The sequence below is a fragment of the Tachysurus fulvidraco genome, chromosome 4 (genome assembly GCF_022655615.1).
Source record: "Tachysurus fulvidraco isolate hzauxx_2018 chromosome 4, HZAU_PFXX_2.0, whole genome shotgun sequence".
Taxonomy (NCBI): domain Eukaryota; kingdom Metazoa; phylum Chordata; class Actinopteri; order Siluriformes; family Bagridae; genus Tachysurus; species Tachysurus fulvidraco.
Genome location: NC_062521.1, coordinates 16031209 through 16046192, shown reverse-complemented (window position 1 = coordinate 16046192; position 14984 = coordinate 16031209). Strand labels below are relative to the sequence as shown.

Sequence of the window (14984 nt, the reverse complement as noted above, 5' to 3'; positions counted from 1 at the left end):
GCCTTTACAGTCTCGTTTCCTCTCCATGAGTAGGAGGGAGATACTACAGAATTTCAGTATCACTATATTTCAGATGCTCATTTTATATAGCGGGTCAGTGGAGCAGTAGGTAGCTTAACTTAGATGTTTACGGTGCCTTCTCTGGTGGTGCATTTCATTTTTATAATAGTGCAGAAAATGCCAGAATAAATATTGTGACTGGCAGCCCAGAAGCTACAGCAGTTTTACAACTGTGAACAACTCTGATAAAAATTAAAGAAGTGAGTTTTGCTGTACACCGGTTTAAAATGTACCCCCATTTGACAGGCTAACGAATACTCACTACCAGCACTGAACCCCGGACTGGACGAGGTCAAGCCCAGCCTATCCACCAGCGCCAGTTCCGAACTGGGCTCCAGCGTTTCCCAGAGCTACCCAGTAGTGACAGGTAAGATAGCTGGGTTACCTGTCCTAGTCCATTCTGCAGAGCTGGCAGGAGGGCTTATAGTCATTGTCTGACTTTTCTGATATGCAGTGAGCTGTAAGGTGAGCTTCAGAAGTTGAGCTTGGGCTCTGTGAATCTGGTGTTTCTATCTAAAGTGGTCAGATTAGTGTGACCTGCTCTGACTGACAGTGTGACAGAATACCTCTTACCGCAGACAGGTGATGTTACATGCATTACAGAGTGGGAATATTCGATTTGATGACTGGAGTGCTGACTGACAGTGTCAAGTACGTCACCATGCAGTAACTGGCATCTACCTTTTCTTTCTGAGAAACGAAAAAGAAAAAAAAAAGGAGCAATCTTGTGAAAATAAGCCTTTTTTGTAAAGAAGGCTCTCTTTGGGCCATGTTAAAGATTCCTGGTTAGGAACAGGACTCTGTGTATTGCTGTGCAGTGCTGCAATCATATCTCCCACATCCTCCCTCTTGTATTCCGGTACGTAATGGGTAATGTCAGGCCGACTAATTGAAATATTGTTTCATTGTAGTTGGTGTTATTACCTCGGAGAAGGTTAAGTTTACTGATAGCCAACTGTCGTGCTGAGATTAATATGCTGAGCTTTTAATAAAATTCACATAATTATGCAGGAGCCATCAAAGCCGATGAGTTTTGTGTGTGCGTAGGACAGGATGATTGAAAATAGCTGTGCCCCTTCTCAAATGATAGCCGGCCGGAGCTATGTGAAAAGAAAGGGCTTTTTGCGTCTCAGTAATATGTGGGAGGTAGGATTCCCTCCAGAAAGTTGGGCCCCTGGAGAAGAAAGGTGTGTTTTTGTCCATTGTATGAAAGCAGTCTCGGTCTGGGAAGCACCCTCATGGCAGGTGGCCTTTCTTGCACCTGGGATGTGACTCCGCCGGGGGTCTCTGAGCAGACCACCTTACACTTCACCAAACAAACCCCCCTGCATATATGCTTCTTCATAATTTATAATAGCAAAAGTATACGTTTACTGTCATTCAGTGGTTGTCAATGTTTTCCATTCATTAAGAACGAATGACTAGATGCTGTCAGAATTTAAAAATTGTTATGTCTATCTTCCGAACTGATACTGTAGTTATTTTCACCACTAGGCATAAACATCTTCACTGGAAAGACTTTAGACATTAAGTGTTGGGCATGATATTTTAAATGACTTTTGGCAGTAATAATTCAATTTATAATGCAGTGCTGAGCAAGTAATGTAGGGTTATAAGCAATAACTGGATGTTCTAGCATGTGATAAACTCTGGAAATGGGTATAAGGACCAAGTTAAAAGAGGTGCTAAATTATCCTCAGCGTTTACACTGAGAGCCAATTTAGAATAAATGACTCCCTGCCATTGGATAAAGCTGCAGATTATGGCCATTCGCTGCAATGTTTTCCTGAGCTAATTAAAATTCACGCTGTCATTGATCATGTTGATTTTATGTCACAAGATTTGCATAATCTATTAAAGATGAATGATTAATGAATTCTTCATTACAAAACAGAAATTGGAATTTTAAGAGCACAAGACATAGAAGACACGGCTCTTTTCTGTTTGCTGTTTATCCTATTACTGCAAGGAATTAGCACTGCTGTTGTGTGTTTGTAAACGTGGAGAAGCCCTGTTAGCTAGCTGAATTAATTCTTTGTCAAAGTCAAAGTTTTAAAAACAGCGTGATGTCGGCTCTCCACAGCAGTTTCACTAACACGTGAATGTTGCAGTCAAAGTACATAGTTCACAGACTGAAAACAGTAATAGGTACAAACGCATGTCTAATAAATAAAAAAGGTACAGATAATGCTAACAATTTTCACTTCTGAGCACTGAGATAATCCTTTCCAGTCATTAATCAATTCCCAATTATGAGTAGGTAAAATATACTACTTTCTTATCTTTCTTACCTATAACCCAGCCTAGTCATTTTCATTCCAATAGTCATGCATTAACTGTAAGGGGGGAAAAAAACAAAGGCATGATTTATTCCAAGTTTGGAAAAAAGAATTTGGATGCTTTCCAGATATGACTTGTCTTTTATAAAAGCCGTTTTGCACATACCTCTGGAATGAATAGCCAGTGCACATTCTTAAGCGCCCTCCCTGCAGAGGCATATAATGGAAGTCTTCCTGGTGCCAGTGGGATGGCACTGAATAAATGGGCACCCCTCTGACCCTCTGAAAACCTGAGCAGGTGCTGAAGGGATCTCCCTTGTTCAAAATCTCTTCAGAGAAATGGTAGGAGGAGGAGGTGGGGTGAGGGCTGTGCCTGAAAGCAACAGAGTTCTATGTCTGGAGTCTGTTTTATTTTTATTTATTTATTTAAATTTTTTTAGAAAAGAAAAAAGAAAGAAAGAAAAAGCATCGGGTATGAGAAGAAGAAGTTAAAAGAAAAAGCAGCATATGCAGGCTGAGAGAAAGAAAAGGCTGCTTTGTGCTGGCCTATGCTACTGATGAGCTTCGGCTGAAATATATCCGCCAGAGAGCCATTTTTTTAAGTGTGGCTTGGTATTCTCCAGTGAGCAGCAAACAACAGGCAGCCAACTAGGCTCAGGCGCCTCATGTGTGGCCCTGTGACAAACTACCTGTGTCTCAGCTCAGCACAGCCCCGCCAGGCCAGGCTGCCCAAATTAATGCTTATTTCATCCTTACAGTGGCACACTAACCTTTGAGCACACATCTGATAAGCAATGACTTTAGCACACGTTTGGAAGTCAACTTTAATTGACCTTTCTTAACACTCCTTTACTTTTAGTTGATTAAGCCCTGTCCATATTTTTATTTTTTGTAGCTCTGTAATAAATTCCTAGTTCCTTAACATTTCCCAGCGTTCCCAGGATAAGCTTAGGGTCCACAGTGACCATGACCATGACAAAGCAGTTACTAAAGATAAATAAATGAATGAATTTTAGGAGTTGTTATTGTTTTTGCAAACATGAAGGTGTCCCTGTCATTGAATGTAAAATATTAAATCCCCTAAAAGCTCGTGTGCGGGTGACTTTGCTGTAAATGCTGCCTTTTTTTTTTTTAAAGAGAAGAAAGAAAGAAAGAAAGAAAGAAAGAAAGAAAGAAAGAAAGAAAGAAAGAAAGAAAGAAAGAAAGAAAGAAAGAAAGAAAGAAAGAAAGAAAGAAAGAAAGAAAGAAAGTCAGTCCCTGCCCCTCCCATCATGATCTGCACCCATGTGAAACGATACAATGGAGAGAGACAGACATAGAGAACTCTATAGCTGGAGCTGATGTGATGTGTTTTGCTGAGAGAGAGCCTCAGCGCAGACCTGTGTTTATCTCCCATCTCAGTAATCAGGAGGCTGACAGCCTTCCCTTTTGCAGGCCTCGCTCGTCCACAGGACAATAAGCAACAGCACTTCTGATTAGTTTCAAAGTTCACTGATCTCGAACACTAAGCCTGGGTCAGTGTAGCTCCATGCCCTTGTTTGTCTGCCAACAGGAGAGCACAGTGGATGAAAACACGAGGTCTAATTCCCCTCAAAGCTTTTTTTACCCTCTTGTTTATTGGCCTCTAAGGTTTTCGTCTAGAAAGTCGAGCTTTATGACCAACATCACGTTCCGTAAAATATAGTCATCAGAGCTGTTCGTTTTTATACCTTCTCTTAACCCCTTTCGTGTGAATGGCAGCAAAATTTTACATTCTCTAAGAAACTCGCTAGTAAAAAATGGTGTTTATTATTCAGGTATGGCATGCAGATTTCACCGATAGGTTGGACTCACTCAAAAGAAGAAAATCTGCCATTGATTTGTGTGGGAAAGGGGCCAGTTAAGTTGCCTTATTTCCTAGCATTAGGTCTAAAAGGGTTATCAGGGTTGCATCTGACATAAAGGAGACTTTATCTTAATGAGGGATTCTGTGCACACAGCTTGGTTGTAAAACAACAATAGTTGGAAAGCAGCTAATGAGGCTATCATAGAGCTGTGAGAGCTCTCCCAACAGGCCAGGCCAATATAACAGATCAGGACGTTAAAGAAGATGAGAAAGAGAGAGAGAGTGAGAGAGAGAGAGAGAGAGATAGAGAGAGAGAGAGAGAGAGAGAGAGAGAGAGAGAGAGAGAGAGAGAGAGAGAGAGAGAGAGAATGGATTGTCTAAGTTGCAAAAGCAAATCCATTGTGTTGAATGAGAAAGAACAAATCTCACCAAACAGAAGGTATTAATTTTGATGTTTCTAATGGAAATATTTGTTGTGATTTGTAGAAGCCTTTTTAATGTGCATGTACTATTTTCCTACAAATAAACCTTGGGGAAATATCCCTGAAATTTGTGTCTGATTGATCTGGGATGATTACCATTAGTTGGTGACATTGTTAATATATAATAGATATTATATACATAGAAACCTCTAATAATAAAAATAAAAAAATGCTTTTCCGATAATGTGAATGGCAATTACAAGTAATTTGTCAAAATTTGTTTGGTAATAATTCTTGCTGCATAGATTTATTACAAGGCTCTTGTTTCCCAATATCAAATATATTCTATGCATTTGGTGTTGCACATTAAGAAAAAAACCTGCACCGTCTGTTCTGGGAACAGGAGTTATCTCTAACCTGACACATTGCATTTGACTCAAGGAAAAAGCCCAAGGGTTTTGACTGTGAAAGATACGTTTGACTCTTTTAAAGTAAAGAAAGCTTTTTACGCTCTGGGATTCACATTCACAAGGTGCAAGAGATGACCACATTAGATTCCATTCGGTTAACAATGTGAGTTTAAGGTATCGCCAGGGTGATCATGTGTGGATCAGTCGCCTCTACACAGTGTTACAGTGAACTGTGTCTTATACACTTGAGTGTGTGTACTTTACATGCTAACTGCCCAACTCATCCTGACACACACACTGCCCAACTCATCCTGACACACACACACACACACACACACACACACACACACACACACACACACACACACACACACACACACACACACACACACACACACACTTTGAGGCAGAACACAATGTATTCTTAGTGGATCATTCCCACATTTTATCACAGTTATTTAGAGAAGTTATCGAGCCTTTGGGTTTTTAACCCAAACATCCAATTTGATCCTTTTAGAAACAGGCATATTAGATATTTAATTCTTTTTTAGAAAAAGATATTTTAAATTGCAATATACTGCAAAACACATTATTGTTGTAGTCAAAGGACTCCCATCTTTCTTCTTTTGTTTTGTTGGATTTGATTGAGTGCTCCCATTCTCATCAACCGTCATTCTTTTTTTTTTTCCTACCATGGGTGTGCCTGTGCATTGTCTGATTGTGTGTGTGGCTTTTGTTTTGTTTCTTCACCCTGGCAGAATCCCATTCCTCCACGGTGTGTGTTAAGCAAGAGCCGCACGAGGCTTCACTGGCTCCTTTCACCCCCTCTTCACTTGCAGCTTCGGGGCTAGCGGAACTGTTGCCCTTCCAGCCCGGTGTGTCAGTAGACGCCTCCACCCCCTGCTACAGTGCCTATGGCCACCATGGCCCCAGCTACGGCCAGTATGCAAGCCAGCCTATTATAGCAGGTACAACCCCATGAGAGGAAGAGAGAAAAAAATATCATTGTACCCTGCGCTGGTTGGGGGGAGACAGCTACTGTCCTACTCTAGCCCAAAGCTACTACTGTAGCTACTATAAAACATAAATGGTTTAATCTAATGTATTTTTTTATGTCAGGAAAATCTAAAGATAGACCTTCACATCTTGCTTCAGATTGTCTACTTTACCAAATGTGTGTGTGTCAGGGGTGGGGAGGAGTACCTTTCATGATCATAAACTTCAAATAGAAGATTTTTTTATCTTCAAAAAAGCACAAAACCCTCTTTATCATTTTTCTCAATAGTATCCATTTCTTACTGAAGAACTCATTGACCTTGAATAAATGGGAACTGTACAAGAATGAAAACAAATCATTTACACAATACCGCAATAAGATTATCAATAATCAAACTCAACAACAACAACAACAACAACAACAACAACAACAACAACAATAACGCTAATAGTGATAATAACAAAAATCACTGACATTGTTTAGCCTTGTTTTTAGTGCTTCACTGCATTTTTGATTGCTCAGCCTGTCCTTCCCTCGTGCTTCTTGTGCACACCGAATGACTAGATTCCTGTAGCCCGAGGCTGTGCTGCATTCAGCATGCAGGTTTAAGCGACTATGCTTTCAGTCAGTTTGGAATTTCAATCTCCTCTGTTCTGCTCGTTTTCTTTATGGTCAGAGCAGCCTGTGTCTCAGAGAGACAGTGCTAAAAAGAGAGCACTGATGATCATTAGGTTCATTTCACTACATTTGCTTCACTCTAAAACCGCTCCCCTGTATCCTGATCATTATTGTAATTACAACATTCTGATTAGGATTTGCCCACAGGATCTTTAAATTTGTAGCTGATTTATTTTGCGTACACTCGACAGCAAACCTAGGCAACTGTGATTATTCGTGAAACAATATACAGTCATTTTACATCAGGGAATTTTAATAAAGAATAGCATCTTTGCATTGAACAACTACTCATGAAATAAATACAATTAGTAGTCAGTCAATAACTGTGTCAGTCTGGGAGGTAATTCTCACACTTGTAAATTCATAACTCACTATTAGTGGCTAGATCACATCATCCTTATTCATATTAAAACAGATTTTTTTTTTTATTTTATTTTATTTTATTTTATTTTTTTTGAATTAATTGTCATTTTTTGTGCTGGTCAGTTTCTGTTAGGACATTTCTGCACAAATATTGTGAGAAGTTTTGACCTTAGGCTCTTGCTGCCTAATTACAGCTAAATCTGTGAGAATGTGTTGCTACATAACCATCACTGGCCCTAATGCTAACAAAGACGAATCAACTTTTCTGCCAGGAGAGCTGACCGTGAGCCCCAATTACAATGTTGAAAGTGGAGGCCAAGTGTGTTTCTAGTCCTCAGCTGTCATTCGGTATGGGCTCTGACAAATAACAGGGTTCAATTCTGTTCATCCATGTCACTTCAGCATGAGTAAAAACTGGCTGTCAGTGTTGCTCTGTGAAAGTTGAAGGCTCAAATGATCTAGGAAGAATGAAAAGCTGTGGAGGTGCTTCTGCGTTCTGCTGTGTGTGCAGTTTTTGAGTGGTAAAGTGGAGATAAGATGATTTTTGCCCACAACATTGTTTATCAGTAATGAGTTTTCGACCATATAGCCTTCTTTTTTCTTTTCAATCATCTTTGGCTGGTTTGTTGACACTCTCTTTGATAAGTGATGAAATTTGGATTGTAGCATTATTGTTGATTAGCAATTCTGGCATTGTGTAAGGAGGAGAAATGCTATGACAGGACTGAAATTATTATTATTATTATTATTATTATTATTATTATTATTATTATTATTATTATTATTATTATTATTATTATTATGCTTAAGGTTGCATATCTTGCCAGTGTGTTACTTTATCACTCTTTGAACCTTAGGGCACTTTTCCAGTTTATTTTATGGACCATAAACTTTACTGTGAATACTATACAGTCCACACCAGCCCATGGCTTACCTCAAGCTTATATCAGACAGCAATTGGATTTTGCTTGTAAAGTACACAAAAAATATATCTGGCTTGGTCACAGAACTGCTTTTACATTCTTCAACCACTTTCCTTTCAGGTCGAGACATGGCCAGCACGACTCTCCCAGGTTACCCCCCTCACGTCCCCCCCACTGGACAAGGCAGCTACCCCACCTCAACACTTGCTGGAATGGTTCCTGGTAAGTCATAATACTGGTTTTACGAGGCTGTTAAGTTTAAGCGAGCTCATAATATTTTCAGTCAGTAGTCCTCATCAATTGACCATCTTCAGCAAACCTGACTTTGTTCCAAACCAATATAAAGTTCTTAAAGTAATGTTTGATAGCCTTACTTTTAAAATTCTGCTGAGGCTGACAACTAAAATAAAGCGTCGGGTAAAAATCATAATGATACCTTGTATTGATAGACCAGTGCTAACAATGCTAAGTACAGTGAGAACAGGCCATGTAGTGAGTAATGACAGTAAGGACATGTAATTGACCTGTAAGCAAGCATCATGCCACTTATTGGATGTGCGGGAGCAAATTAGCATTACTCAATACGCGATCAGGGCATAGGATATAGGACAGTTCCTCTCAGTTCCACACGGGTTCCAATGCTCATTACCCGCCTCCCCCCAATGTTCTCACGGACCATCGATAAACAGGGCTCTCTTGCCCCAGCCTCCAGTGCTGCAGAGCGTATCTCTTTCCCCCTCTACTTAACCTGCAGTTCAGGTTCACAGCAAACAGTTAAGGGTCACAAAACAGCAGGCAGGAAGGCCTGTAAATATTTAAATCACTATCTCTCTCAGGGACCCAGCTTGAGTTTCACTGCCAGCCACCAGGACAGGATGCAATCTGGCAACAGACTGGTGCCCTCTCCCCAAACACACACACACAAACACAGATACAAACATACACTTACCACAACATCTATTCTTTACAGTACAAGGACAGGCAGAGCTCAGCTCCATATTTAAAAAAAAAAAAATCCACACTATTCCCTGAGTATAGGAATAAGACCAGCTGAAAAACTGTCTCACAGCATCTGCATTGACATCTGCACAGACAGCGAAGCATTAAAAGACAAATATTTTACATCAAACACAAAAGGATTCTTGCTGCGGTCACTGTTGAGTGCTTCAGCCAGATTCAGTCTCAACAGGATTGCCCAGTCTACAAACATGAATACATTTTGCAGGACAAATTTAATTCAGTGACAGGATTCATTTGCTGGACAAACATATCTTTATAGGTACATCAAATATGTCTTCATCAAAGATTCATTTTCACTGGTCACACACACACACTGAAATCCTCTTAAATCCAGAAGGCATGGATTTAATGCGTGTTCCTATTTATCCGCTCCCAGAACAACTAAGATTTAGTGACAGACCCCAAAACACTGTTAAAGCAAAAGCCATTTCTCACCAGCTTCATATAAACCCCAGCCTTTATTGTCTCATAAAAGAAAGAAACGTGGGGACCAACAGCATTGCTCATTGATACACTCATGACTGCTGTCCAAAAGTCTAGGCTACATAAAGAGAATGGATGTGAACAAAAATGAGTCCATTGGGGATCTTTTGGAAGTCAATGTAAAAAGCCGGAGAGAGAAGCAGTTGAAGAAAGAAGCCTCGAAATATTGAAGATGATTAGAACCATGGAAAAATGCAATCCATTTGGTGTAGATGATCAGATCTGCATATCTTACACTGTGATTTGTCCTGGTTTTTAGGAAGTGATTTTTCTGGAAACCCCTACTCCCATCCACAATACACAACCTACAATGAAGCATGGAGGTTCAGCAACCCTGCACTATTAAGTGAGTATTAACATTACCTGATTTCAAAAAGGGTTTGACTGTTTGATCATCTAAGCAAATATCAACGTGTATTAATAGTACATATTAATTCACAGATTAGTATTATCTAGATTGTAACTGAAGTTATTTCCTAAGGAGAAAAAGATAAATGGCTACCTTACCTCTAAAACAATTACTCAAAGATTCATCACCCTGCATTACAATAGCTGATTTTGATTTGAATTGAGACTGTATTCTCTCCTGCTTTAGAGCGGGCCTGTACATTGCATTGGTTGTTTTCAAACGGTCCGCTCTTCTGTTAACTTCCAGGTTCCCCTTATTATTATAGTGCCGCGTCCCGGGGCTCGGCCCCTCCCACTGCTGCCACTGCCTATGACCGCCACTAGTTACCATGGCAACCACATCACTCTGCAGCAACACAACCATGACCCACGTATCGCACCAGTTTGAACAGTGTTACGGCCCAACGTGGACATTCAGCGTGGCTCCACCATCTTCAGTTTTGCAGAGTCAGACTGAGATTAGGAGGGTCAAGCAGCCGTGAATTTCCCCTCCTGCATTTTCCTTGATGCCCCTCACTTTAATCATCGATGTCTGAGCCCCTGTTTTTCAACTCGCTGAACAATGACTGTAAAATTTCCGTAAAGACTCTGAAAGATTATACAAAATCTATATATATATTATAAGATATAAAACAAGACAAACCGTGTGAAAAATACAAAGTTAACACGTGATTTTTTTTGTTGTTGTTGTTCTTATTTGTTTCTTTTTTCATCAATCATTGCATTCCTTTACATGCTGTACGTAATACCATCAATGAAGGATTTAAAAAGGCAATTTTGGATTGTCATTTGCCAGTGTCTAAACCTCTCATGGACAGCTCAGTTATACAAGAGGTGCAGTTACAGTATAGGAAAGACAAGCACTGCAGTTTAAAGCATCAGCACAAAAGCTCTGTTGTATTGACCAGTTCAGCAATCAGATGTTGTGACGATATCAAAAGGCTTACATCATGTGCTATGAGACACAATCATTTGTAAAAGTCTGAAGTAAGAATAAAAAGGTAATAAATGGCCTGAAGATAAATGAATTTCTTGGGTTACATTTGGAGCTGTTTTTAATTTTAACAATTTCTCCCTTTTTTTTTGTTACATTTTTAAGATTATGACAGGTTTCTGTTCAGGTGCTACATCATAATCAACATCATGCTTTGCTCCTTTTTGCACTATTTAATTACAAAATGTTTATGAGGTCAGTGAGCAAGCAGCCTTTGTCCAATGATTATGTATAAACATGTAAAACCCTTTCTATATTGGACAAAACAACAGAAAAAAAACTGACACCTTTAACTGTTGCTTCAACTCATATTAACTGCTTTTGTTTTCTTTTTGTTCTTGTTTCATGAATGTTGAGAAAAACATGTTCTTATGACAAATTACTGGGCCATTATCCTCTGTACTAAACAGAGTCTAACTGTTAAATTATTTGTATTATTTTTACATAAAACTACTGCTCATGTTAAACAGAAGATTGTTCTCGACTCTCATGTCAACATACGTTATACTCCTAGTACTGCCTTACAACGTTTTAAAGACGTGGGTGAAAACTGGCTCCAGTCCTGAGAGGTAGATATGCAAGTAACACAGCTTTTGTGTATTAGATCAATATTTCTCGGTGGGACATTTCAATCCGTGAAAAAAAAAAAAACACCATTCATTCCATTATCTCCTGAAAATGTAAAGTGAATGTAACATTTGCCAAAGACTTAGTTTGATATTTAATATTTTATTTGCAGTATCTGTATGCATTAATAAAGCAGTATTATGTTTAATAGTAGTCAACACTGATTCTATGTGGTAATGTTAAACAAAACACAACGCTCCATCAACTGCACATTACAGTGTACACACACAATGTGTATTCCGTTAGTCAATGTTACGTCATTTGCAACAAACTGCTGCTTTGTAGAATTTGTGTATAATGTGAAGACAATTCTTCAATGTGTATATAAGATCATCTACATCTGACCATTGCAGTATCGTAGTAATTTACTGATTTCATTTGTAGATATGCAAATTGAAAGAAAAAAAAAAGATTACATACATTTGTGTCTTAGGTGTTGTGCTTGGAACAAAAGTGCAACAAAAATTGAAACCTGTCAATTATTACTGAGGGTTTCAAATGCTACCCATCACATGTATGACTGGTTGTATGTTTGGTTCAGTTTTTTTTGACTTGTTCATAATTTTTTAAGTCGCTATGCAAATGAAGTAAATGGCTTTCTGTATTCTCTTTTACTTCTGTGTTCGATTATCCATCTAATTCCAGATGACCCATCCATCTCTTATTGATGATAACCCTGTACAAATTACAGATACATTTTATGTTTGCCTGGTTTTATGGGCTGTTTTAACTATGACCCCTGCTCGATGGTTAAAAATGCAGCAAAATACAACCAGTGGGTAATCTTGTCAACACAGTGACCTGGAGGTGATTATGGCATAACAGAATAGAGAAACAATACAATTTCAGACTCTTTACACACACACGTCAAAATACATAAATCATTATGGCAACAGAGACAGTATCAATTACAATTAAAAGTGTGAATGTTGTTACAATGAAAAGGTAAAAAAAAAATTGTCGTCTCGCATAGAACAAAGACATATTTTGTCCTACTCATTGCACCCTGTATTCATTTTTTTGTCTTTTTTTAAAAGGCAGAAATGATCTGCATTCGCAGAGCAAGGTAGAGGGCATGGTCTTTCTCCTCTTGTTAAGACGATGTGTCATGGACATAATTTCTGATGGAAACTAAAGCCATGTGGCCTCAAACGTTGCTCTGATCCACTTCTGTCCGATTCTTTTTTGTGCACATGAGAAATAAATTTTTTGTATGTCAACACTTGTGAGTTGCAGTTATTCTAATAACATCTTTTGTACATGTACATTACTAGTGTCCAAAGCATGAGAGATGAGAGACACACAGAGAGAGAGAGAGAGAGAGAGAGAGAGAGAGAGAGAGAGAGAGAGAGAGAGAGAGGGAGAACAAGCAAGTATGGGGCGAGTACTTATGTTTACACGCACACACATACCACACACATTTTATATATATATATATATATATATATATATATATATATATATATATATATATATATATATATAGTTTTGTTTTTTTTACAGTTCTGTAGAAGTGAATAAATGACAGAGAGTTGGAGAGTTATATAGAGAGTGGGGGAGAGATATGTAATGATGCTTCAAGTTTCCTCTGCAGCAGACCACTGCTTGCTCCTCTCGTCCAGGCAGACTCACCCTGCTGTAATTCAATTGCTCTGCCTATTGTTTATTTCATGGATCCCCTGTGAAGCATCAAAAGCTGGTGTTCTGTCAGCCTCTTACTGTCGTATATGTTTGTCATTCAGGCCTTGTTAAAATAAGGAAAAGAAGCCTCGCCTCCACTCTTCCCCCAGCTGAGAATTCCCAGTGGTAAAATTATTCCATTTAGATGGAAACTTTTTTTTCCTCACTACCCTGTCTAAATTGGCATATCTGCCTCTTTTGCTGAAACCAATAAACTGTGAACCTGAATGCATCTGTCAATCAGGCTCATCTTCACTTTAGCATGCCAGATGACAACAAGGGAGAGGGAAAAAAAAAAAAGCCGAATGGAATCAGCTGATTGGCTCTCATCAGCAAGGCATTACAAAAAGCACCTGTCATCCTGCAGGCTCCTCAAACCCAGTCAGGGGGCCCGAGCTCTGTACTGCTGCGCTTCGACAAACAGCTCCACACACACTTAGTCTCCAACACTAACTCTTATAGTTACTTATTGTTTTGCTTAATTCCACCAGAAATTCTGTGACTCATTCAAAAATTGTATGTATTAAAAAAAAGATTTTAGAAAGAAAAAAAACTTTTCAAAATAAAAGCATTTACTATGTTTGGTGAAAACTATATAACTTGGTAGAAAAGGGATGACCATTTTTATTAATTGATACTACTATATTAACTATACAATAATATTATAAACTATTTAATGTGTTATTCAAGTGCTTTCTGAAACACATCAATGCTGAAAAAGTTCAGATAAATAAGGACAATATTTTGATTCGATCACATTTCCAATTCTTATAAGCTGGAAATTCATATAGTAAATATTTACATTTACTACACACTGCACATTTGACTTGATTAACCTAACCACTAATGCACAGCAGCTACTAGTTGACAAGGCAGCGTGACACAACCTAACTCCCACAAAGCACTATCAGAAATGGTAATAGCATGGAAAATGTGTCCATGTACATTTTATGTAAATGTCGGTACGTGATAAAGGTTTGATGACACATTATTTCGAACACAGCAAAAAACATGGCTCGTCTATGAAAGCTTAACACAGAGTGAGCATCCCTATCTGTCACGAGGTTTAACCTCAGAGAGAGGAGGGGATTCAGAGGAGTGGCAGTGGACAAGTTCGGTGGCAAGTCCTGTCAACTGCATACATGCTCATCATCATCATCTGTGTCATTTTTGATGCTGGGGAGGGGAAAGGCCAACCCAAGGCTGCCAATCAAATTCCCCTCATTAGAAACAGTGCTAATTATAAAATTTTATGAGAGGTCTTGTAATGAATTTATTCATAATAGGGATCATTTTAGATATAAACCCTGTCATTAAAATAGACTATGAACAATATGGACAAACTTCAGTTTGAAATATTGAGTATAATGATTCAAATGATTACAGATTAAACCTAACTGGGGGAAAAAACATTTTAAATAAACTGTTTTATAAAACTTACTTACTATTTACTGTATTGATTGTTTTCATAAAGTTAATATAAGTAACAAAATTGAATTATAAGGTCTTATAGCTTCAAATGCACTTAAAAAATATTATGGATGTATGAAATGTCCTGTGAATCTTTTCCAATTTCTTTTCCTTAATATTCTTAATTTCTACATAAACACACCATAAACAAAGCAGATGATAACATAATATTGGAAAATAATAAAACTTTTGCAGTTTAAAAATTATCATTATATAAGTATATTACAGATTTTTTGCATATTAAAATATAACATTGACAAAAAGATCAGCAAGGCTTCTTTCGGTTTGTCCAATGAACAGATGATTGCATCTCTTACAGGAGAAACAGTAAACCGCTCCTGCAAT

General features: G+C 38.4%; 1 protein-coding gene and 1 long non-coding RNA gene across 16 annotated transcripts in view; one reads left to right on the top strand and one right to left on the bottom strand.

Moving 5' to 3' along the window:
- The window catches only part of pax2a (paired box 2a), a 28936-nt gene extending 17294 nt beyond the window's left edge, over nt 1–11642 (top strand). For 4 of the 15 annotated variants that reach the window (XM_047812906.1, XM_047812902.1, XM_047812903.1 and 1 more), the window contains 5 exons: nt 307–427; nt 5755–5964; nt 8078–8179; nt 9720–9806; nt 10135–11642. In XM_047812906.1, coding sequence (XP_047668862.1) covers nt 307–427; nt 5755–5964; nt 8078–8179; nt 9720–9806; nt 10135–10256 — 642 coding nt within the window. In that variant the 3' untranslated portion in view covers nt 10257–11642. Of the gene's footprint in view, nt 1–306; nt 428–5754; nt 5965–8077; nt 8180–9719; nt 9807–10115 lie in introns of all 15 variants that reach the window. The other 11 variants (XM_027141842.2, XM_027141836.2, XM_027141840.2 and 8 more) reach the window with 3 other exon arrangements.
- Nucleotides 1–14984, bottom strand: part of LOC113639758 — a 33589-nt gene that overhangs the window by 1657 nt on the left and 16948 nt on the right. The window contains exons 2-4 of the long non-coding RNA XR_003439890.2: nt 2506–2712; nt 2352–2396; nt 634–750 (exon numbers count right to left, since the gene is read on the bottom strand). This is a non-coding gene — a long non-coding RNA (uncharacterized LOC113639758). The remainder of the gene's footprint in view (nt 1–633; nt 751–2351; nt 2397–2505; nt 2713–14984) is intronic.